This window comes from Panthera leo, chromosome A1, assembly GCF_018350215.1.
Source record: "Panthera leo isolate Ple1 chromosome A1, P.leo_Ple1_pat1.1, whole genome shotgun sequence".
Taxonomy (NCBI): domain Eukaryota; kingdom Metazoa; phylum Chordata; class Mammalia; order Carnivora; family Felidae; genus Panthera; species Panthera leo.
The window spans coordinates 135,670,225-135,696,109 of NC_056679.1; the positions used below are offsets into that span (position 1 = coordinate 135,670,225).

The window sequence follows — 25,885 nt, forward strand, 5'->3', positions numbered from 1 at the left end:
CTCCGGCCCTTTCCGGGAGACAATTTAGTGGCGGGAAGATAGGCCTCTGAGGCTGCATGTTACCGTCCCAGGCCGTACCTCCCAGCACCAGTCAGAATGGAGATGCAACCCGGGGTACAAGCGGCCACCGAGTCCCCGGACTCCGGAGGCGGGGAAGGCAGGCCACCACAGGTCGCCGGCGCCCAGGAGGCACGTCCCGAGGACCGCCTGACCCTGCTGCTCAGGTTGTACCCTCTGGCTCGCTCGGCCGCATCCAAGTGGGCGTCGTGGGGGAGAGCTCCATCCTTAGCTCTCAGAGCCCCTAAGGCTGCGAATTCTGACTCGGTCGCTTCCTGGCAGTGTCCTCGAGTCATTCATTTAAACGCCTTAAGCACCGTTCTTAATCTTAGAAGCAGAGGAAGATTACACCTTTCTAGTAGAGATGCAGTGGGGGTTAAATGAGCTACTCAGAGGCAAGCGTTTAGCACAGAGACCAGGGCCCTTAAGGCCTTCGGAGCTGTAATTTCCTCTCCTTTTCTCGTGCACTCACGTCCTGGGCTCCCGATTTTCCAGCGGGTAGTGAGGTGCATCTAAGGCCTCAGCTACTTGAATAAACGTTGTCTTTCCTCTTTGTTTTTATGGTTATGACCCTTTTCAATCTAGAAGCCTCATTTGTTTTATTTCTCTACCAAGAGGATGATTGATGTTTATACGTTTCCACCAAGCAGTTGCTACGGGAAGATGTGATGAGAAAGGATATCAATCCGGTGGGCAAACAATGGCACAGGGCCAAGTCTACTCTACTGCCTGTTCTGGTGTGGCCTCTCAAGCTAGGAATAATGTTTATGTTGGGGCACCCGGGTGGCTCAGTCGGTTAAGCGTCCGACTTCGGCTCAGGTCATGATCTTATCGTTCGTGAGTTCGAGCCCCGCATAGGGTTCTGTGCTGACAGCTGGGATCCTGGAGCCTGCTTCCGATTCTGTGTCTCCCTCTCTCTCTGCCCCTCCCCCGTTCATGCTCTGTCTCTCTGTCTCAAAAATAAATAAACATTAAAAAAATAAAAGAATAATGTTTATGTTTTTAAGTAGTTGGGACAAAAAAAATTCCTGGAGGAAAATTTAAAAACACGTGAAAATTATTTGAAATTCTAATTTCAGTGTCCGTAAGAAAGCGTTTATTGGAACGCAACTTTTCCCGCTACAGGGTATGAGTTGAGTAGCTCCAGCAGAGACCTTATGAATCACAAAGACTAAAATGTTTGTTGTTTGGCCTTTACAGAAAAAAATTTGTTCTAAACCCTAATAAGAGTTTTTTTGTTTTGTTTTGCTTTAACTCCCCAAAGCATTGTAACTGTTTTAGATTTACCACTGCTTTGAAAGGTCTTGGCTACTAAGCCTCACAACCTCTCTTTAAAAATTCCTTCATACCTACAATATAAAATGCTAAAATATTAAACATAAAAGATCGCCTTTTGGGGCGCTTGGGTGGCTCAGTCGGTTGTTAACTCTTGGGGTTTCAGCTCGGGTTATGATCTCATGGTTCTGAGTTCGAATCCTGAATCCGGATTCTGCTTGGGGTTCTCTCTCTCTGCCCCTTCCCTACTTGCTCTCTCTCGCTCTCTCTCAAAAATTGATCAACTTAAAAAAAGAAGAGATCAGGGGCACCTGGGTGGCTTAGTCCGTTATGCGTCCCACTTCAGCTCAGGTCATGATCTGGCGGTTCCTGAGTTCTAGCCCTGCGTGGGGCTCTGTGCTGACAGCTCAGGGCCTGGAGCCTGCTTTGGATTCTGTGTCTCCCTCTCTCTCTGCCCCTCCCCCGCTCATGCTCTGTCTCTCTCTTCTCTCAAAAATAAATAAACATTAGGAAATTAAAAGAAAAAAAATAAGAGATCACCTTTTGTATCTCAGGTAAAAGGAAACTGTTCCTACAGTGTCTTAAAATGCTAGCCTACCTTCTTAACCTATAAGAAATCATTCTTTTCATTTGGAACTTTAAATCTAAGGAACTTATACCATGGAGATTTAGAAATCTGTCTAATGTTACTTAGCTACTTATGTAGGTCTCAAAGTCACAAAGCAGTTTCAGAATTATGAAACTACCATGTAAATGTAAAACATATTAAGTATAACTTAATAACTAGTTAGCATCTTACCCATAGCTTTTCTACTTATTTTATGTATGATCTTGAATTAACTACAATCATAGGACAACTGAGAAACTATATGAATTATCTATCCAAGGAGTAGTATCTTTGTTATTTTTCTCTGTCTCCTAAAAATGTTACAGTCTGTTTTTAAACTCATTACAGGGTTTGCAGTTTTCACCATTTTGATCTGTTTGTTTGTGTGGCCCATATTTATTTCTCCAGTGTGGCGTATTAAGAATAAATTTAAAAGTCAAACTTTTAACTTTTATTCTTAGATGCTGTTTCCCCACTGGATTCCATTTTGTGTTTTGTGTCTTATTCTGAGGACTTTTTTATTTTTTAAGATTTTAGTTTTTTTTTTTTTTAATTTTTTTTTTTTTTTTTAACATTTATTTATTTTTGAGACAGAGAGACAGAGCATGAACGAGGGAGGGGCAGAGAGAGAGGGAGACACAGAATCAGAAGCAGACTCCAGGCTCTGAGCCATCAGCCCAGAGCCTGACGCGGGGCTCGAACTCACGGACCGCGAGATTGTGACCTGAGCCGAAGTCAGGTGCTCAACCGACTGAGCCACCCAGGCGCCCCTAAGATTTTAGTTTTTAAACAATCTCTACACCCAACATGGGGCTTGAACTCACCACCCCAAGATCAAGAGTCCCATGCTCCACCACCTGAGCCAGCCAGGCACCCCATAAGATTTCAGTGTAGTTGACACAGTGTTGCATTAGTTTCAGTTGCACCACTCACTGATTTGAAGTTTGTACATTATGCTGTGTTCACCAGGAGCATAGCTACCATCTGTCCCATTATATCACTATTACAATATCATTGACTGTATTTCTCATGCTCTGCTTTTTATTCCCGGAACATACTCATTCTGTAACTGGAGGCCTGTATCTCCCTCTCCCCTTCACCCATTTTGCCCAACCCCCACCTTCCTCTTCTCTGGCAACCATTAGTTCTCTGTATTTATAGTGTTGATTCTGGTGTTTGTTTATGCATTTTTTTCCTTAGATTGCATTTATGTGTGGAATTATGGTATTTATCTTTCTGACTTATTTCATTTAATATAATACCTTCTTGGTCCATTGTGTTGTCTCAAATGGCACGATCTCATACTTTATGGCTGTGTAATATTCCATACTGTGTGTGTGTAGGTATATATATACATACACACATTTTCCTTATCTGTTCATCCACTGATGGACATTTAGGTTGATTCCATGTCTTGGTTATTGTAAATAATGCTGCAGTAAACAGAGGACTGCACATATCTTTTGGAGTTAGTGTTTTTGTGTTCCTTGGTTAAATACCAAATGGAATTATTGGATCGTTATTTATTTATTTATTTATTTATTTATTTATTTATTTATTTATGAGGGAGTGTGAGCAGGGGAGGGGCAGAGAGAGAGGAGGGAGAGAATCTTAAGCAGGCTCTATGCTCAGCACAGAGCCTGACGTGGGACTTGATCTCATGACCATGAGATCATGACCTGAGCTGAAATCAAGAGGTAGATGCTTAACAGATTGAGCCACCAGGCCCCCCTCATCATGTGGTATTTCTATTTTTTAATTTTTCCAGGAACTTCCATACTGTTTTCCACAGTGGCTGTACTAATTTACATTCCCACCAACAGCACACGAGGGTCCTCGCCAACACTTGTTTCTTGTCTTTTATTTTAGCCATTCTAAGAGATGTGAGTGATCTCATTGTGGTTATGATTTGTTTCCCTGATGATTAGTCATTTTGAGCATCTTTTCACACGTCTGTTAGCCATCTGTATGTCTTCTTTGGAAAAATGTCTATTCAGGTCGCCTGCCCATTTCTTAATCAGATTGTTCGTGTTTTTGGTATTCAGTTGTGCAACTTTTTTGTATTTTTTTGATATTAACCCCTTATCAGGTATATCATTTGCAAATATCTTTTTCCATTCAAGTAGCTTGTTCTTTTTTTTGATAGTTTCCTTTGCTATGCAAAACTTTGTATTTTGATGTAATCCCATTAGTTTATTTTTTTTAAATGTTTATTTATTTATTTTGAAAAAAGAGAGTGCATGCTTGCTTGCACACGTGCAGGAGGGGTAGAGAGAAGAGAAGAGAGAGAATCACAAGTAGGCTCCTCACTGTCAGCACAGAGCCCAATGTGGGGCTCAGTCTCATGAACTGTTGAGATCATGACCTGAGCCAAAGTCAAGAATCCAACACTCAGTTGACTGAGCCACCCACGTGCCCCAAGTTTATTTTTATGTATGGTGTTAGGAAGAAGTCTAGTTTATTTTGCATGTAGCTGTCCGGTTTTCCCAGCACCATTTATTGAAAAGACTGTCTTTTCCCCATTGCATATTCTTGCTTCCTTTGTCACAGATTAATTATCTGTATACATGTGGGTTTATTTCTGGGGTCTCTCTTCTGTTCCATTGATCTGTTTCTCTGTTTTTGTGATAGCACCATACTGCTTTGATCTCTATAGTTTTGTCGTATATCATGATATCTGGAATTGTGAAAGCTCCAGGTTCATTCTTCTTTCTCAGGTTTGTTTTGGCTATTTGAGGTCTTCTGTGGTTCCCTACAAATTTTAGTATTAATTGTTCTAGTTTAATGAAAAATGCTGTTGGTATTTTGGTAGGGATTGCATTGAATCTGTAGATTGCTTTGAGTAGTATGGACATTTTGCAATATTTCAAAACGTTTTTTTAATGTTTATTTTTGAGAAAGAGATAATGTCACCGGGGAGGGCCAGGGAGAGAGAGTGGGACAGAGGATATGCTCTGTGCTGACAGCAGACTGCCCCATGCAGGGCTCAAACTCATGAACCTTGAGATCATGACCTGAGCCAAAGTCAGATGGTTAACTGACTGTGCCATCCAGGCTCCCCTTGGCAATATTCTTTTAATAGATGAACATGGAATATCTTTACCTTTGTTTGTGCCATCATCAAGTTTCTTTCATCGGTGTTTTATAATTTTCAGAGTACAGGTCTTTCACCTCTTTGGTCAAGTTTATTCCTAGTTATTTTATTCCTTTTGGTGCAGTTGTAAATGGTGTTGTTTTTTAAAAATATCTCTTTCTGTGACATTGTTAGTATATAGAAATGCTACTGATTTCTGGGTATTAATTTTAAATACTGCCTCTTTACTGAATTCATTTATTACTTCCGGTAGGTTTTTTGGTTGAGTCTTCAGGGTTTTCTATGTATAGTATCCTGTTGTCTGCAAATAGTGACAGTTTAACATACTTACCGATATGGATGCCTCATTTCTTTTTCTTGTCTGAGTGCTATGGAGAGGACTTCCAGTACTATGTTGAATAAAGATGGTCAGAGTGGACATCCTCATCTTGTTACCTTAGAGGAAAGCTCTCCGTTTTTCACCATAGAGAATGATATTAGCTGTGGGTTTTTCATGGAAGACTTTTATTATGTTGAGGTATGTTCCCTCTAACTCTAATTTGTTGAGTTTTTATCATGAATGAGTTTTTAATTGTGTCAAATGATTTTCCTGCTTCTATTGAGATGATCATATGATTTTTATCCTTTGTATTGTAGATGTGTATGACATTTATTGATTGGCAAATATTGAACTACCCTTGCATCCCTAGAATAAATCCCACCTGATCATGGTGAATGATTTTTTAAAAATGTTTATTTATTTATTTTGAGAGAGAGAGAGAGAGTGTGTGTATGAGTGGAGGAGGGGCAGAGAGAGACAGAGAGAGACAGAATCCCAAGTGGGGCTCGAATTCACTGACCATGAAATATGACCTGAGCCAAAACCCATAGTCAGCAACTTAATCAACTGAGCCACCCAGGTGCCCCAGTGAATTTTTTTTTTTTTTAATTTATTTTTGAGAGAAAGAGAGAGAGAGGGAGGGATGTGGGAGGAACAAAGAGAGAGGGAAACAGAATCCCAAGCAGGCTCTGTGCTCACAGCCTTGAATGCAGGACTTGAACCCATGAACTTAACTGACTGAGCTACCCACGTGCCCCCATGAATGATATTTGTAATGTATCGTTGTATGTGGTTTGCTAATATTTTGTTGAGGATCTTTGCATCTGTGTTTATCAGGGATATATTAGCCTGTAATTCTTTTGTGTGGTGTCCTTTTTTAAAATTTTTTTTTTTTTTTTGAGAGAGAGAAATAGAGACAGAGCATAAGCGGGAGAGGGGCAGAGAGAGAGAGAGAGAGAGAGAGACACACAGAATCCCAAGCAGGCTCCAGGTTCCAAGCCGTCTGCACAGAGCCCCTTGTGGGGCTTGAACCCATGAACCATGAGATCATGACCTGAGACGAAGTTAGATGGCCAACCAACTCAGCCACCCAGGCGCCCTGTGTGTGTGTGGTGTCTTTATCTTGTTTTGGTATCGGGGTAATGCTGGCCTTGTAGAATGTATTTCAGAGTTTTCCTATCACTTCTATCTTTTTAGAATAGTTTGAGGAGAATAGGTATTAACTCTTCTTTAAGTGTATGGTAGAATTCACCTTTGAATCAATGTAGTCCTAGACTTTTACTTTCTGGTGGTTTTTTGATTAGCAATTCAATTTTGTTATTGTAATTAGTCTGTTAAAGCTATTTAATTTGTTCCTTGTTCAGTTTTGGGAAATTGTGTGTTTCTAGGCATTAGTCGTTTCTTATAGATTGTTCAGTTCATTGGCATATAATTTTTCATGGTATACTTTTATAATCCTTTGTATTTCTATGGTGTCAATTGTTACTTTTCTTGATTCTGATATTATTCATTTGGGTCTTTCTCTTTTTTTATTGATGAGTCTGGCTAAGAGTTTTTCAATTTTGTTTATCTTTTCAAAGAACAAGTTCTTGGTCTCATGATTTTCTCTTTTCTGTTTTGTTCAGTTTTTCTTTAGTCTCTATGTCATTTATTTATGGTCTGATCTGTAGTATTTCCTTTCTTCTACTTACCTTGGGTTTTGTTTGTTCTTTTTCTAGTCCCTTTTAGGTGTAAGGTTAGATTGTTTATTTGAGTCTTTTCTTGTTTCTTGAGGTTGGCCTGTATTGCTGTATACTCCCCTCTTAGAAATGTTTTTGCTGTGTCACCAAGAATTTGGGCCATTGTGTTTTCATTTTCATTTGTCTCCATATATTTTTTTATTTTTTCTTTTATTGCTTCACTGACCTACTGGTTGTTTAGTATCATGTTGTTTAACATCTTCGGGTCTGTATTTTTTCCAGTTTTTTTGTATTGTGATTTATTTCTAGTTTCATACCATTGTAGTCAAAAAAGATGCACAATATGATTTGAATCTTCAATTTATTGAGATTTGTTTTTTGACCTTATCTATGATCTCTTCTGGAGTACACTCCATGTGCACTTGAAAAGAATGTGTATTCAATTGTTTTTGAATGGCATGTTCTATATATGTTGTTTTGTCCCTCTGGTCCAACGTGTCATTCATAGGCATTGTCTCCTAATTGATTTTCTGTTTGGATAATGTATCCATTGATGTAAGTGTAGTGTTAAAGTCCCCCTGCCATTATTGTATCACCATCAATTTCTCTTGTTGTGTCTGTTAATATTTCTTTATGTATTTAGGTGCTCCATTGTTGGGTTTGTAGATACTTAAAAATGTTACATCCTCTTGTTGGATTGATTCCTTTCTGATTATGTAATGCCCTTCTTTGTCTCTTGTTACAGTCTTTGCTTTAATGTATTTAAGTTTATTTTCATTTGAGAGAAAAGAGAAAGATAGTGGGAGTAGGGAAGGGGCAGAGAGAGGGAGAGAGAAATAATCTCACGTAGGCTCTGCACTATCAGCTTAGAGCCTGACGTGGGGCTCAAACCCACCAAACAGGGAGGTCATGACCTGAGCTGAAGCCAAGAGATGGAGCATTCAAACAACTGAGCCACCCAGGTGCCCCGAGTCTTTGCTTTAAAGTCTTTTTTGAAGAAGAAAAAAAAAGTCAATTTTGTCTGGTATAAGTATTGCTACCTAGGTTCTTTTGGGGTGAGGGGAGGCTTCCATTTTCATGGTGAATGTTTTGCCATCCCTTCACTCTCGTCTATATACATCTTTAGGTCTGAGGTGAGTCTCTTTTAAGGCAGGACATAGATAGATCTTGTGTTTTTTTTAATCCATTCTGCCATTCTCTGTCTCTTGATTGAAACATTTAAGCCATTTGCATTGAGAGTAGTTGTTGATAAGTGTGTACTTATTGCCATTTAAAAAAAAATTTTTTTTTGTTTATTTTGAGGGAGAGAGAGGAAGGGGGGCAGAGTGCAAGCAGGGGAGGGGCAGAGAGAGAAGGAGACACAGAATCCGAAGAAGGCTCCAGGCTCCAGGCTGTCAGCACAGAGCCCGAGGCGGGGCACAAATCCACGAACCACAAGATCATGTCCTGAGCCGCAGTCGGGCGCTCAACAGACTGAGCCACCCAGGCGCCCCTACTTATTGCCATTTGTAAAATGTGTTTTCTGGTGTGGTTTTAATTTTTCTGCAAAAGACCTTTCTTGCTTTCTTTCTTTGTAATCGGTGAGTGTAGTATTTGGCTTCTTTCTCTTTATTTTTTGTGTATCTATCATAGATTTTGGGTTTGTGGCTACCATGAGGTTCCTATATAACATCCAAATAAATAGCAATCCATATTAATTTGATGTTCATTTAAGTTCAAACATATTCTATAAAAAAAACAAAAACAAAACAAAAACCAGGAAACTGTGGAAGAAAAAATATTTTCCCCGTCTCTACCCTTTTTACTGTGTTTTCCACATTTTATATATATCTTGTCATATTTTACATCTTTTCATGTATCGTTTTCTTATATCTTATTTGGCCATTTCTTTTCTACTTAAGGAAGCCCCTTTAACATTTCTTGTAACACTGGTTTAGTGGTGATAACTTCTTTATTTTTTCTTTTTTTGGGAAACCCTATCTCTCCTTCACATCTTAATGATAACCCTGCAAGTTTAGGTTAGTTTTTTCTTTTCAGCACTGTGAATATGTCATGCCACTTGTTTCTGGCCTGCAAAGTTTTTGCTGAAAAATCAGCTGATAGCTTCATAGGTTTTCCTTTATAGGTACTTTTTGTTTTTCTCTTGCTGCTTTTAATTCTCTCTTTATCTTGTTAAAAAATGTTTATTTATTTTGAGAGAGAGAGAGAGAGAGAAAGAAAGCATGAACGAGGAGGGGCAGAGTGAGAGGGAGAAAGAGAATCTCAAGCAGGCTCTGCGCTGTCAGCACGGAGCCTGACATGGGGCTCAAACTCATGAGCTGTGAGATCATGATTTGAGCTGAAATCAAGAGTTGGACACTTCACTGACTGAGCCACCCAGGCATCCTCTCTTTATCTTTAACCTTTGATATTTTAATTAGTATGTGTCATGGTCTGGACCTCCCTGGGTTCATCTGGTTTGGAATTCTCTGTGCATCTAAACTTCTTTTCTCTTCTGGCTGTTCTCTTTGCATGCTTTCCATCACTGTGTCTTCCAGATCACTGATACATTCTTCTGCATCCTTTAATCTGTTGATGGCCTCTAGTGTGCTTTTTATTTAAGTTATTACATTTTTCAACTCTGATTGGTTCCTTTTAGTATTTTCTGTGCCTTTCTTGAAAATCTCACTGAGTTCTTCCACTCTTTTCTCCAGCCTGGTGAGTATCTTTATGATCATTACTTTAAATTCTTTTTCAGGCATATTGTTTATTTGTTTCATTGAGTTCTTTTTCCTTTTGGAGCATATTCCTCTGTTTCCCCATTTTGCTTGACTTTTTGTGTTTGTTTCTATGGATTAGGCAAATAAGCTACTTCTCCTAAACTTGAAGGAGTGCACTTGTATATGGTGTCCCCAGTGCAGACTGTGTGGTTGGTGACTTTTGCCGGCTGGAGCTGGAGCTGTGTATGCTAGTTTCTCTTCCAAATCGTAGCACGTGTCCATCTCTCTTCCTGCTGTCTTTTTGTTCTCTTTATTGTTGGTTTATTCAGTAGCTGTTCACTCAGCCCTTAGTTCTTCAAGAGGAATAGGACATTTAATGGATGTAACTTGATGGGGCACCTGGGTGGCTCAGTCAGTTAAGTGTCCAACTTCGGCTCGGGTCATGATCTCACAGTTCGTGAGTTTGAGCCCCGTGTCGGGCTCTGTGCTGACAGCTCGGAGCCTGGAGCCTGCTTCACATTCCGTGTCTCCCTTTCTCCGCCCCTCCCCCATTTATGCTCTGTCTGTCTCTCTGTCTGTCTCTCAAAAATAAATACTAAAAAAATTTTAAAAAATAGATGTAATTTGGTGTGTTCTGTGGAGGAGTTGAGTTCAGTTTTTCTATGTTGTCATCTTGAACCAGGACTCTTTGTGCCCACTTTATTATATTTTTTTTCTTTTTAATTTTTAACAAACTTTTTAAATATTTATTTATTTTTGAAAGAGAGAAAGAGAGACAGAGTGTGAGCAGGGGATGGGCAGAGAGAGAAGGAGACACAGAATCTGAAACATGCTCCAAGCTTTGAGCTGTCAGCACAGAGCCCAATGCAGGGCTCGAACCCATGAGCTATGAAATCATGACCTGAGCCCAAGTTGAGGTTTAACTGACTGAGCCACCCAGGTGCCCCTATTTTTTACTTAAGTAAGCTTCATGCCCAGCATGGAACCCAACATGGGGTTTGAACTCATGACCCCAAGATCAAGAGTTGGACACTTAACTGACTGAGCCACCCAGGTGCCCCTCTTTAGGCCCACTTTAAATAAATCAGGCAAAACTAGAAGACTTATTGCTGAGTTTATTTACATTCATTAAATGCATAAACTTCTGGAAAAAGATGAGTTGGTTTATCCTATATTAATGAATAAAACCTCAGTAAATAGATGACCATCTGGGGCACCTGGCTAGCTCAGTCAATAGAGCATGTGACTCTTGATCTAGCGGTCATGAGTTCAAACTCCATATTGGGAGTAGAGTTTACTTAATTGAAAAAAAATACACACACACATATATTACTTTCTCTTCTCTTTATCTGTTTTTAGGCTGAGAGCACAAACTAAACAGCAACTCTTGGAATATAAGTCAATGCTTGACGCGAGTAAGTATTTTCATTTTCAAATAAGATTTTGTGAGCTTGATGAATAGTATTCTAGAGAAAAGAATATCAACTTTACAAAAAGTCATTTATTATAGGAACAGGAGTGGCAGCATAATATAGTGGTATACTATGTAAGAAGGCAAAAAACAAGCTTGCCCCAGCCCTCAGGAACTTGTTAGGGGTTCAGGAAATAGATTTTAAAAAGTAAATAACAGGGGCGCCTGGATGGCGCAGTCGGTTAAGCGTCCGACTTCAGCCAGGTCACGATCTCGCGGTCCGTGAGTTCGAGCCCCGCGTCAGGCTCTGGGCTGATGGCTCGGAGCCTGGAGCCTGTTTCCGATTCTGTGTCTCCCTCTCTCTCTGCCCCTCCCCCGTTCATGCTCTGTCTCTCTCTGTCCCAAAAATAAATAAAAAACGTTGGAAAAAAAAATTAAAAAAAAAAAAAAAAAAGTAAATAACAATGCCAGACAATTAAATTCTGTTGATCAGAGAATTGGGAAATTCCTGTGGGAAGGAGTCCTAGAACTTGCTACCATCAACAGCTTGGAGATTAAATTAGCAGATGAGATGATTGTTAAGCAAGTGATCTAAGGTCTATACTTTGAGAAACACTGGAATATAGAGATGAGAGGCAGAAGGGAGATCAGCTTAAAGACATGAATGACAAATTTTCAATTCTAAACATTGAACAATTTTATTTATTTATTTATTTATTTAAAAAAAATTTTTTTTTAACGTTTATTTATTTTTGAGACAGAGACAGAGCATGAATGGGGGAGGGTCAAAGAGAGGGAGACACAGAATCTGAAACAGGCTCCAGGCTCTGAGCTGTCAGCACAGAGCCCGACACAGGGCTCGAACTCACGGACCGCGAGATCATGACCTGAGCCGAAGTCGGCTGCTTAACCAACTGAGCCACTCAGGCGCCCCAACATTGAACAAATTTAAAGTTATCTTTTAAAACAATTAATCCAGAAGTCTTAGGGAGCAAGAGATTACTAAAATAATGGTTTAGCTCTCCGGAAGTACTAACCATTCTTGCCACCTGATTTGTAAGCCCTTGGGTTACAAAGATAGGTTTTGGTAAATCTTTCTTTCTCTCTGAAATGGGCTTAAGGAATAAAACCAATTAATACTTTAGGTTGAATCAAGAGTTTTGTTTTTTTTGTTTTTTTTTAAATGTTTATTTATTTTTGAAAGAGAGAGAGAGCATGAGCTGGAGGAGGCAGGGGGATGGGCAGAAAGACAGGGAGACAGAATCTGACGTAGGCTCCAGGCTCTGAGCTGTCAGCACTGAGCCTGATGTGGGGCCCGAACCCACGAACCACAAGATCGTGACCTGAGCCAAGTTCAGATGGTTAACCAGCTGAGACACCCGGAGTGCCTGAATCAAGAGTTTTGAAGGGGCACCTGGATGGCTCAGTCATTTAAGCTGCTGACTCTTGATTTCGGCTCAGATCATGATCTCACAGTTTTGTGAGTTCCAGCCCTGCATCGGGATGTCAGCACAGAGCCCATTTGGGATTCTCCCTCTTTATCTCTCTATCTTTCTCTTTCTGCCCCTCTCTCTCTGCCGCTTTCTCTCTATGCCACTCATGCTCTCTCTGTCTCAAATAAATAAACTTTTGAAAAATTTTAAGAAATAAAAAGAATTGTGGAAAACCTGAGGGACCACATAGATACTTACTTCACCTGAATACATGATTGAACTTAGGAACTTTTCAGACTCTGCTCAATTTGTTTTATAGGTCCATAGATCTGAAGGTAGTTCTCGTGTATTGTCTGTCTGATATTCCAGGCTTTCTAAAAATATATTTTTTGTTTATTTATTTTGAGAGAGAGAGAGTGTGAGCAGGGGAGGGGCAGAGAGGGAGAGTGAATCCCAACCAGGCTCTGCATTGTCAGTGCAGAGCCTGGACATGAGGCTCGATCTTATGAACCATGAGGTCATGACCTGAGCCAGAGTCAGACACTTAACTGACTGAGCCACTCTGGCACCCCCTTTAATTGGATTATTAGTGTTATTGGATTTGCATTCTTTGTTTATAAATGCAGGTTTTCTTTTCATGTATCTACCTATACATATAGATTTATATGTAGGAATTTCTGTATCTATGTATATAACTAGCAAGTATTTTCTCCCAGTTTGTTGCTTGCCTTGTTTTTTAACTATCTTTTGAGGAACCAAAGGCATTAATTTGATGCAGTGCTTTTTATCAAGTTATTTGGTCTTTTGTGGTGTATGATTTTAAGTCCTAAGAATCTGTGACCACTCCAAGGTCATAAAGATTTTCTCCTTTGTTTTGTTCTATGAGGCTTTGGGTTTTAGATTTAACATTCAGTTCTGTGGTCCTTTTTGAGTTAATTTTTTTGTATGGTGTGAGCTAAGAATCAAGATTCATTTTGTTTTTTTCCCCTACAGAAATCTAGTTTTTCTAGCCCCGTTTGTTCAAAGACTTTCCTTTCTCCATTATTTATGTGTAGGTTTATTTTGGGTTTATTTTCTCTGTTCCCTTGAGGTATTTGTCTATGCTTACAATAATGCCACAGTATCTTCATTACTGTTGCTTTATAGTAAATCTTGATATCACTACTGTAAGACTTCTAGTGTTGTTCTTCTTTATCAATATTGGTTTGACTATTCTAGGTCCTTTGTGTTTCTCTATGCATTTAAAAAAATTGTTTTTATTTATTTTTGAGAGAGAGACAGAGTGGAAGCAGGGGAGGAGCAGAGAGAGAGGTAGACACAGAATCCGAAGCAGGCTCCAGGCTCCAAGCTGTCAGCACAGAGCCCGACGTGGGGCTTGAACTCACAAACCATGAGATCATGACCTGAGCTGAAGTTGGAGGCTCAACCGACAGAGCCGCCCAGGCGCCCTCCTATATGCATTTTAACATCAGCTTGTCATTTTCTTTCTTTGTTTTTTTTAAAGTTTATTTGTTTTGCGAGAAAAAGAGAGATTGTGAGCTGGGGAGGGGCAGAGACAGGGATAAAGAGAGAATCCCAAGCAGACTCCAAACTGTCAGTGCAGAGCCTGATGCATTCTGAACCAAGCCAAAACCAAGAGTCAGATGCTTAACCAACTGAACCACCCAGGCATCCCCAGCTTAACAATTTCTACAGAAAAAAAAAAAAGTATTAGAATTTTGTTTGGGATTTGATTGGGCTCTATAGATCATACTGGGGAAATTGTATTAGCTGTATTGATTCTTCTAATACCTATACATAATGTATCTTTTCATTATTTTAAAGTGTTCATTGTAGAGCTCATGTACATATTTTGATAAGTTTATCCTTAAATATTTCATGGTTTTGAAAAAAATTTTGCAACGTAATTTTATCTTTTAATTTCTAGTTGTTTGTTGCTAACAGATAGACATAGAGATGATTTTTTTGATACTGCATTGCTCATGTTAATATTTTACTCCTTTTTTTTCTCCATTATTCTAAAACCGGCCTCTTCCATATGGTAACCGCTAGTCCATGTGACTATTGAGCACTTGAAATGTGATTAGTCCTTGGGAGGAGCTATAAATGTAAAATACAGAAAAAAAATTGTAAAATATTTCATTAGTAATTTTAAATTAATTACATGTTGAAATGCTAATATTTTAGACCTATTGGGTTTAAATAAGTTATACTGAAATATTTTTACTTGATTTATAACATGGAAATGAGAAATTTAAAATTAAATTTAGGGAAATTGGGAGGGTGGTAAATAAGTTTTTGGGGGGCACCTGGGTGGTTCAGTCAGTTAAGCATCTGACTCTTGATCTCAAATTAGGTCCTGATCTCAGGGTCATGAGTTCAAGCTTCATGTTCATGAGTTCAAGTCCATGCCCATCGTGGAGCCTACTTCTTTTTTTTTTTATTTTTATTTATTTTTTAAATTTACATCCAAGTTAGCATATAGTGCAACAATGATTTCAGGAGTAGATTCTTTAATGCTCCTTACCTATTTAGGCCATCGCCCCCTTCCCAAAACCCCTCCAGTAACCCTCCGTTCTCCATATTTAAGAGTCTCTTATGTTTGTGTCCTCCTCCCTGTTTTTTATTATTTTTGATTCCCTTCCCTTATGGTCATCTGTTTTGTATCTTAAAATCCTCATATGAGTGAAGTCATACGATATTTTTCTTTCTTTCTTTGACTAATTTCTTCAGTATAATACCCTCTAGTTCCATCCACCTACTTGGGAATGTCAAGATTTCATTCTTTTTGATTGCCAAGTAATACTCCATTGTATGTATGTGTATATATACATGTATATATGTATGCCACATCTTCTTTATCCATTCATCCATCGATGGACATTGGGCTCTTTCCATACTTTGGTTATTGTTGGTAGCTCTGCTATAAACATTAGGGTGCATGTGCCCCTTCGAAACAGCATACCTGTATCCCTTGGATAAATACCTGTGAGTTGTATGGTAGTTCTATTTTAGCATGGAGCCTACTTTTAAAAAAAAATTAAATGTTTGGTTCGAGTCTCTGGCTTCCATTATATTTCTATTGGACAGCACTTTTTTTGAAGAAGAAGAAGGGAGAGGGGCAGAGGGAGAGAGAGAGAGAGAATCTTTTTGTTTGTTCATTTGTTTAGAGAGAATGCAAGCAGAGGAGTGGGGCAGAGAGAGAGAAAATCCCAAGCAGGCTCCATGCTCAAGGTGGATGGAGCTCAGTGCAGGGTTTGATCCCAGACCCTGGGATCATGAATTGAGCCTAAATCAAGAGTCAGATGCTTAACCAACTGAACCACCAGATGTCCCTGGACAGCACTCTTCTAAACTGTTACTAACTTCAAAAAATTATTTATTTGTAGGTGAAGAAAAAACTCCAGAACAAATCATGCAAGATAAGCAAATTGAAGCGTATGTCATATTTTTAAATTGTGTGTGTGTGTGTTTTTAATTTTTATTTATTTATTTTGAGAGAGAGGGAGAGTGCAAGCAGGGGAGGGGCAGAGAGAGTGAAAGGGAGAGAGAGAGAATTCCACGCAGGCTCCATGCTGTCAGCATGGAGCCTGATGTGGGACTGGATCCCGTAACCTGTGAGATCAGGACCTGAGCTGAAACCAAGAGTTGGAGGCTTAACCGACGGAGCTACCCAGGTGCCCCTCAATTTTGTGTTTTTTACTAAGATTTGATACTATTACCCATCTTACACCATTGTCTTCTTTTTCCTTTTCTTTATTTTTCCAAGTAATTTTTCATGCATGTACTGAGAAGTTGTTGATATACGGTATGTTCTTACGTTACATGAGTGATCCCATTAGCACTTTTGGCATTCCCCCTTTACAACATAATTAGTAAAGTATCTCAGAGGTATCTGTTTATCAAATCTATAAATGCATCAATGTGGGGGTCTGTAGAATATTTTTATCAAGAGAGAGTCATTTTACTTTTTAAAAGGTTTGCTTTATGTATTTATTCTAATGGGGAATTTTTTTTTATATTGCTGAAATTCTTTTGTTCATGCTTCTTTGATAGTAAAATTGAAGACCTGGAAAATGAAATTGAAGAGGTGAAAACTGCTTTTGAAATAAAAAGGCTTGCATTACACAGGTAATTATTAAATTTTTGGTATAAACATTGTGAACTGAATGCAAAATCGGTATGATTTGAGGTAGAGTTAATATTTTAACTAGTCTAAATGATTAATCAAGTGAAATGATCATCAGATAACGGTCACACAAATTTTGAGCCCTGAGAGAAAAGTTAACATCATTCATTAATACCTTCATTAGAAGTAGTTATATAAGATTCAGTTAATAAGGAAATATCAGACAAGGAAGTAGAAGGGTGAGCTTAAATCCCATTCAGTGTTTCAAAGGATTATTAGATTCCATTACTGCGGTTAACTATTAGTCAAGTAAAAGAATTGTCATCAAGTTTAAATAAATAAATATATATAATTTTTTTTTTACTGTTTATTTTTTTGAGAGAAAGAACATGAGTGGGGTAGGGCGGAGAATAGACTGAGAATCCCAAGCAGCGCCTCTGACAGCACAGAGCCTGAAGTGGGGCTCAAACTCACAAACTGTGAGATCATGACCTGAGCCAAAAATCAAGAGTTGGATGCTTAACCGAGCCACCCAGGCGCTCCTAAATATATTTTTCATATAGGTTTTGCCTGTCTGTTTTAAAATTCATTCAACAAATATTTGAGTGCTTACTATGTCTTAAGCTTTATAGTAGGTGTTGGTATACAGCTATGAATAAGGTAAATAAGCTATCTTATAGATTTGTGATCTGAATTAATAATTCCACTTAAATGAATGACTTTAAATTGTTTCCTTATATTTGTGGCCTTCCCAGATGAATTTCTTATACATTTAATTTAAAAGTAGTTAAAGTCCTCTTAATCATTTCCAGCAGTGAACATTTTTCCCTCTTCTCAAGCTGGCTCATTGTATAGATAATATATATATATATATTTTTTTTTTTTTTTTAATTAATTAATTAATTTTAAGTAAGCTCTATGCCCTACATGGGACTTGCATTCATGACCCCAATTCAGGAGTGCATACTCTGCCCACTGAGCCAGCCATGTGCCCTAGATCATATTTTTCAAGATGACTTCAGAACTATTAAGAGATCTTATTTTAATGAGTCAAATTTTTTTGTGTGACATACGTGAGGAAATGACCTAAATATTGCTAAGTTGATTGCATTTTCATTATTATTTATTTATTAACTTTGAATTTAAAAATAATTTATGGAGTTTGTTTGTATATAGGTGTATTTTAAAGTTTACGTTCAAGTATGGCTTTATATTCCCTTTCTCCATTTCAGGCATGTGCTAATCTCTGTAGTGTGTTAATGCTTAATGCTTCCTGCTGGCCCTTTGCCAAGGTGAATGGCTGGGAGAGCAAACCTCAGGCTGATTTCAAGTGTCATCAGCCCCTCAGCATAGTAGTGCACAGCCCTAGCCATCTTGTCATTTTCATTTCTGTAACTTATTTGTCAAAGTATTTCCCTTACAGTAGTGTTTTAAAAACTACTTTGGTTTAGGTTACATTTAAAGGAAATCAATCTTTAACTTGTAATATTTAATTTTTTTCTTTTCAATGTACCACAAATGTTATCCATGTTTTATAATGCAAGCTTTTTTCCCTTGCATTATAGGATGCAACTTTCGGCTGCACTTAAAAAAAACCTGGAGAAAATTAACCCCCAGACTAGGTACGTTTGTTTTTTCTTCTGGATTTGTTAAGGATGAGAATAAGAAGGGACATTGGCATAATGTCTTTATTTTTGTGGAAAAAAAAATTTTTTAATGATTTTATTTATTTTTGAAGGAGAGAAAGAGAGTGACAGCATGAGCAGGAGGGGCATGGTGCAGAGAGAGAGAGGGAGGCAGAGGATCCAACTCGGGCTCTGTGCTGACAGCAGACAGCCCAATGTGGGGCTCAAACTCACAAACGATGACCTGAGCTGAAGTTGGTTGCTTAACTGACTGAGCCACCTAGGCACCCCAGTTTTGTGGACATTTTTTAATTTACCATCAATGCCAACCACCTATATCTGAGGAATAAGAAAAGTGATGGAAGTTTTATGCACCCTCTTCAGCATTATACTTTTTATAGTCCTGCCAATATTTTGTTTGTATTGCAGCCCTAAGAAGCAATGGAGATTTTTAGCCAGAAAATCTGAAAATTTGAAGGAAGGTTTTGAAAGTTTATTTTTGTTCAGTGTTTACTGTAAAACAGGAACAGGGTTAATGTCATTTAATCCAGTAACCCGATGAGATAGGAATTATATGCCTCATTTTTCATTGGCAGAAATGAGTTTGTATGTGTTAAACTATTTGCAAAGGAATATAAAATAAAAACTTTGGCAGTCACGGTTCTCTATGATCTTGTCCTATGTGTCTGGTCTTAGAGGCCTTACCTGTTCTAAAAATCTTGTGATAAAAGATCCCCTACCATTAGCACCATAAAAGTGCTGGATGCATTTGAGCACTTCCCCTTTTTGGGTGTCTTAGTTCAGACTGGTAATGCATTCTCCCATATTCCCTTTAACTCCAGGATTCCATAAATCCTAAAATCTGAATTTAGGCCCTCCTTGAAAGGAGAGCTTTAAACATTCTTGAGTTAAAGAGATACAGGACATATTGACACCCAAAGAGGACAGAAAGACCAAGTAGGCTGTGATAGTGCCTTTAGCATGTTTTGAAGTTTACAAACCAGTATAGCTATAATTAGTAGAAAATGAGCTTAGCTTTCCCAGGTCTCTGCAAAGATTCCCATTTTCAGCCTCCCTAACAAACTCCTTCTGCAGTGTTCTCAAATGCCTGGCTGTTTATCAGAACAGTTAGTATTATCACAGAGATCACATTCCCGGTCCCATTCCAAACCTTTTGACTCAGTCTCTGAAGATAAATGAGGGTGGTGGGGGTGATCTGGTGATCCACAAAGGACTGTGGCACTTTGAAGTATAAGAACCATTGTTCTTACCCAGTCTTACATTACACCCTTTGGCTCCAGCCATACCAAACTAGTTGATCTAGGTAATTATTTCATGTCCTTTAAGATTCCAGGGTTTCCCTTGTTGTACTCTGTGCTTAACTCTCAGCAGTTCATATTTATTACTGGTTGTAATGGCACCGTGCTATAGTTGTGGATTTGTTTATCTCTTTCAACAGATTTTTTTCCTCTTTGTGTTTTATTCTACTTTACATTCCTGGTGCCTAACACAGGTTTTTGTTGAAGACATGAGGGTAAAAACACAACTTATTCAGTGAAATTATTCTTGTTGATGCTATAATGATAGATACATGTCTTTATACATTTGTCAAATCCATAGAATGTATAGTACCAAGAGTGAACCATAATGTAAACTGTGCTTTGGATGATAATGATGTGTTAAATGTAGATTCATTTGTGATGAACAGATCTTTCTTTATCCTGGGGGATGTTGATAGTCAAGGAGGCTGTGCTTGTGTCATTGCAGGGGCATATGGGTCCCTTCCTTCAGTTTTGCTATCAGCCTAAAACTGCTCTAAAAAATAAAATGTATTTTTTTAAAGCAGCTTATTAGCAAGTTATTAGGGCTTTTTCTCCAAAATAGATTTTTAGAAACATTCATACATGCTTAAATTTCATATTTTTTTTGTCTGTGATTACAGATTTTTCTAGGGAAATGCATCTCTAATTTTATTGTTTTTATTATTTTTTTTTGCATCTGTAATTTTTTTTAGTTTATTTATTTTGAGAGAGAGTGAGTAGTGGGGGGTTGCTGTGGGGGGGGTGGGGGGCACGGCTAGGGAGGCCCTGGGAGGAGGAGGGACAGAGGGGTAGAGAGAGAGAGGGAGGGAGGAAGGGAGGGGGAAAATCCCAAGCAGGCTCCAAACCCAGCATGGAACCCGACATGGGGCTCAAACCCATGAACTACGGGATCATGACCTGAGCCAAAATCAAGAGTTGGACACCTGACCCAACTGAGCCACCCAGGCGCCCCTGCATCTTTAATTTTAAATACAAATTTAGTTTACATCAAACTTTTCCAGGTTTATTTTGTTAAATGATGACTTTCTATTAAAGTATACAGTAAATTTCACGAAAGGAAATACATAGTAATCGATGTGTGTTCATTAATGAGATTTTTTTTATTTTTAATTAAGGTTAACAAGTCATATTTTTTATTCCTTTTCAGTGTGCTCATGGATAACATGAAACACATATTAAAGCTAAACAAATTAATCATGAAGTCACAGCAGGTAACTGCACTTTGGGCTCTTTACACATTCTCATGATTGCAGTAACTTGATGCTGGCAACTCTATTGTGTATCATTATATAGGATTTCCCAGAGGTTACTGGTATGATTGGAATTCACAGTCCTTAAGTTTCCTCTTTTTCATAACTCAGTTATTTCTGACATTGTGGCTAATTAATCTACTTGTAATTTAAGCTACTGTCCTTTGTCTCTTTTTTGTATGGAAATAAAGGGATAGAGAGCTAGATAGAGGTTTGGAAAAGGAGAACTAATAGATAAAATTCAATGATGTAAGTGTTACAGGTTTGTTCTTAGGTAATGTGCCTTAATCTTTATTTCTAATAACAGGAATCTTGGGATTTGGAGGAAAAACTGCTTGATGTTAGAAAGAAGAGATTACGTATGTAGAACAGTTTGTTTTGGCTTTCGTTTTGTTTTCTTGTAGAAAACATTTTCACTTACTATGGAGATTGATAAGGCCAGTTATCTCAGCCATTGAGAAATTTCTTAGCTTTCAAATTTTCTCATAATTTTACACATGGCATTTTTTTAAAAAAAATTTTTAGTTTACTTTTGAGAAAGAGAGAGCGCGTGCAAGTCCGGGAGAGAGGGGCAGAAAAGAGATGGAGTCAGAGAATCCAAAGCAGGCTCTAGGCTCTGATCTGTCCCCTGCGGAACTCGACATGGGGCTCGAACTCAGGAACTTCGAGACCATGACCTGCCCTGAAGTTGGACGCTCAACCAATTGAGCCACTCAGGTGCCCCTACACATGGCATTTTTAAAAGTAGTAGTCAGGGGCATCTGGGTGGCTCAGTTGGTTAAGCATCTGATTCTTGGTCATGATCTCAGGTCATGATCTCACAGTTTCATGAGTTCAAGCCCTGTCTCGGGCTCTGTACTGACAGTACAGAGCCTGCTTGGGATTCTCTCTCTCTCTCTCTCTCTCTCTCTCTCTCTCTCTCCCCCTACTTCACACCGTATCTCTCAAAATAAATAAATTGAAATAAGCTTAAAAAATAAATAAATAAAAGTAGTATTAAAGTGTATTTAGCTTGATTTTTTTTTTTGTTTTAGACCATTAAATCACAAAATTAATACATTCTCAGGGGAAAAAAAATGATACAGAAAAGTATAGTGTGAAATTCATAACCTCCTTCCTATGTGACCACAGTTAAGCATATATCATTCCAGCATTTTTCCCTGCTCATATAAACATATTAATATGTACATAATTTTTTAATATACATATACATTATTTTAAATGATCGGTTGATATATATGATTCTACAGCTTTTTAACTTAATGAACATGAATGAGATGGCTTTTTGTATTAAAGTTATTGAAATGTTTATTTCAAAGGTAATACACATTTTTAGTAGAATTTAGAAACAGAAAAGTATACTTAGGAAAAGTAAACTATCAAGAGATAATCATCTTCAGCGCTTATTTCTTATCAAAGTTGGCCTCATTTTATTCTATGTTGTAAACTGCCTTTTTCATTTAATAGTATAGGCATAATTTATTTTTAAATATCACACAAATCTGCCTGTTTGTAAGTAATCTCAGGGTCAGAAGTAGTCTTGGTCAACTGATCTAATCATCCTTTGGATGTTTAATGTTTTTTCCATTGATCCCAACCTACTTTTGATCCATTAATGTCAAGGAACCAAGCTCCTGGGACACACCCATTTATGTTTTCAAATCGCTTAATTCTTAGAACATTTCAGGAACTACACTAAAAGGTTGCTGATATTTTTATCTCTGGAGAAGAGAATCTTTTCGGTGAAAATTTGTCTTGTTGATATGTCATTTATGTAAATAAAGGAGGAAAAAATATTTCCTTATGTATATCTCTGTCTATTCTTTTGGCAGCCCAGTATAAGTCCACTTAACATGATGCCCCTTCAAATATATGTAGACAGCCATCATTGTCATACATACATACATACTGTGAACATTTCATGGAGGACATTGCTAAGTGTAAAATTAAAATATTGGTATTTTGTACCACAGAAGTCATTTTCAGATCAAAATGGAACTGCACCCTAAGATGATGCTTATTACATATTTTCTCTTGACTGCAATAGACAGGAACTGTTCTGCTTCACAGTTTTTCAGGATTCTTGTTTGTAGTTGTTATATGTAGTGTTTTTTTGTTTTTGTTTTTATTTTTAACCTAATAGAATTAAAACAAGCTTCAGAAAGTAAGCTTTTAGAAATACAGACTGAAAAGAACAAACAGAAAGATGATTTGGCTATTATGGAAAATTCAGACAAGATAAAGACCGTACAACAAAACCTACAGACGGAAATACAAGTTACTACAGTGATTCAACATGTGTTCCAGGTAACATTTATATAAATTAGGAAAGGAGGTAAAGAACTTTTTAAAAATGATTGTTTCTCTTATTTTCAGATTTGCTTTCAGTTAGTCTTTGACCCTGAAAAAATCATGAATTTAATACTATATACTAGTCTGCTTACATATATTTGGAATTTATGTGTATTTAATATTTAAGGCTTTGACTTTTTTATTATGTTTAATCTTAGGCATTTATAAGTGGAATGATTTTAGCAGCTCCGTGAAGGCAGAATGGTATAATGGTGGAGACCATTAGACTTGAACTAGGGAGAATGGGGAAAACATGGATGGGGGTGATGGGAATCTAGAATTACAATTCTGACTGCAGCTTAATAGTTCTGGACCTTGAACAAATTATTTAAGGTTTTTTAAACATCAGTTTCCCTGTTTAGAAAGAGAGGTTGTGAAAACTGAAGAAGATAATTCATGTTAATCTGTTTAATATAATGTCTGGCCAAACTAAATTCTCAATAAGTGTTGGTAGTTATTATCATGTCACCTATTAAAAACTTTTTTCACCTCTTAAATTTTATGTGTTCCTTTATTAACTGCCTATTATGTGTCAAAGCAAATGCTTATTATGTGTAAAGCATATCCTTGTAGAATATGAGTTCTTGTATCTGACCATAAGAAATTTGTCCTCAGGTCTTAAACCTACGTTTTAGTAACAGTGGGTTACTTGATTAGAAGTTAAGGAAGTCCCCTAGGCTATCCTCAAGTGGAGGATTGTATTATAAGGACAGGATTATTTTAAATTTTTGGGGTACATGTTCCTTCCTACTACTTTGAGTCTTCTGTTATTTTGCTTTTCTTAAGTTTTATTCATATACTCTTAATTAAGTCTTATTTAATGAAATCATTGCTTTGTTAAGCAGAACATAGTTGTGGCTACCTTAGGAGCTCCCTTCCCTAATGGGTTTACTTCTATTTGAATGCTCACTTCCACTTGCCTTTGTAATTTAATTGGATTTATAAACACTAGCCCAAGAGCAAGAAAATACTATAGACAGACCAAATTTTATAATTTTGTACAAAACAATATAACATTTATATTCTAAAATCTGTTTTAACAGGATTTCAATTAGTAACTTGCTATCATTGAGCCATAGTTTTAAAATAATAAATAGGGCATAACAGTTTATGCTTAAGCTGTTTTTCACTGTAGAAGTGCAAAATGACTCTGAATCGGAGCTGCAGTCTTTTTCCTTTCATCTAGAATACCATTGTAAAACTCCTTAGCAGGTAAAAACTATCCACAAAACTGATGAAGCAGAAAAAATTGTTGTAAACATTGTAAATATTCCTTAGCATTATGGGGATCAAGGCCGAAGTCTTACTGAAAGTGGAAATGAATAGACAAGAATGTACTTTTTTCATAGAGTAAATGCTGACACCTAGTTTGGTAAATATTTCAAAACATCATTGAAAGCGGATTTTTAAAAATCTTGTTAAATTTTTAAAAGTACTTAAAAGTTTAATGTAAAAATTTTCTTCTTTTTTTTTTTTTTAATTACAGAACCTCATTTTAGGAAGTAAAGCCAACTGGGCAGAGGATTCTGCCTTTAAGGAAATTGTTCTACAGCTTGAGAAGAATCTCACCATGATCAAATAAGAATTTCTGTTTTATTATTTTTTGTTTCCATCTTTCATATATCATTTACATAGCATATTTCAAGTAATTTTTGTTAGTGTTTTTGGAAGTATTCTAATACTGCAAATTTTTTGTAACTTAACACTATAACACGGAATCATTGTTTTAAATATGATAATTAAAGTGACTGGCATACTCCAAAAGAATCTGAAGATTTTAGTCTTGCAAAGTTCCCTCCCAAAAAACATCTAATCTAGCTTTCCACTGAATGTAGACATTTTTTTACAACATTCCTGGCAATCCCAACTCTCATTTGGAATTAATTTCTTTCTTTTTTTCTTTCTTTCTTTCTTTCTTTCTTTCTTTCTTTCTTTCTTTCATTCTTTCTTTCTTTCTTTCTTTCTTTCTTTCTTTCTTTCGTTTCAAGTTTTTATTTAAATTCTAGTTTGTTAACACACAGTGTAATATTAATTTCAGGAGTAAAATTTAGTGATTTATCATTTACATACAACATCCAATGTTCATCACAAGTGTCCACTTTAATACTCATCACCCATTTAGCCCATCCTCCCGACCACCATCATTTGGAATACTTCTGTGCATCTGTCAGTCAACTAAAATATTAGAAATATTAGAAAATGATATCCACTTCTTGGGTTTTTTTCCAACTCTAAGTTGTATTTTATTCAGATAAATCTCATATTTATCTCCCCACAGATTCTTTTTTCTCTCTCTCTTTTTTTTAAATTTTTTTTTAACGTTTATTCATTTTTGAGACAGAGAGAGACAGAGCATGAGCAGGGGAGGGGCAGAGAGAGAGGGAGACACAGAATCTGAAACAGGCTCCAGGCTCTGAGCTGTCAGCACAGAGCCCAACGCGGGGCTCGAACTCACGGACCACGAGATCATGACCTGAGCCGAAGTCGGATGCCCAACCGACTGAGCCACCCAGGCGCCCCATCTCTCTTTTTTTTAATACACAGATAAAATTGACAAAACATTGTGTAAGTTGAAGGTGTACAGGGGGCTGATTTGACCACCATGGCATTAGCTAACATCTTCATCGTGTTAC

The 25,885-nt window shown here is 37.5% G+C and overlaps 1 protein-coding gene across 1 annotated transcript; it reads left to right on the forward strand.

Moving 5' to 3' along the window:
* CENPH (centromere protein H) lies at positions 1-25,168 on the forward strand. Its single transcript, XM_042906421.1, has 9 exons — positions 1-224; positions 11,090-11,145; positions 15,964-16,012; positions 16,631-16,705; positions 18,269-18,325; positions 20,798-20,861; positions 21,208-21,259; positions 23,044-23,207; positions 24,739-25,168. Exons 1-9 carry the CDS (start codon positions 97-99, stop codon positions 24,832-24,834), a joined length of 741 nt encoding a protein of 246 aa, XP_042762355.1. The 5' UTR covers positions 1-96; the 3' UTR covers positions 24,835-25,168.
* Positions 25,169-25,885: the final 717 nt, after the last annotated feature.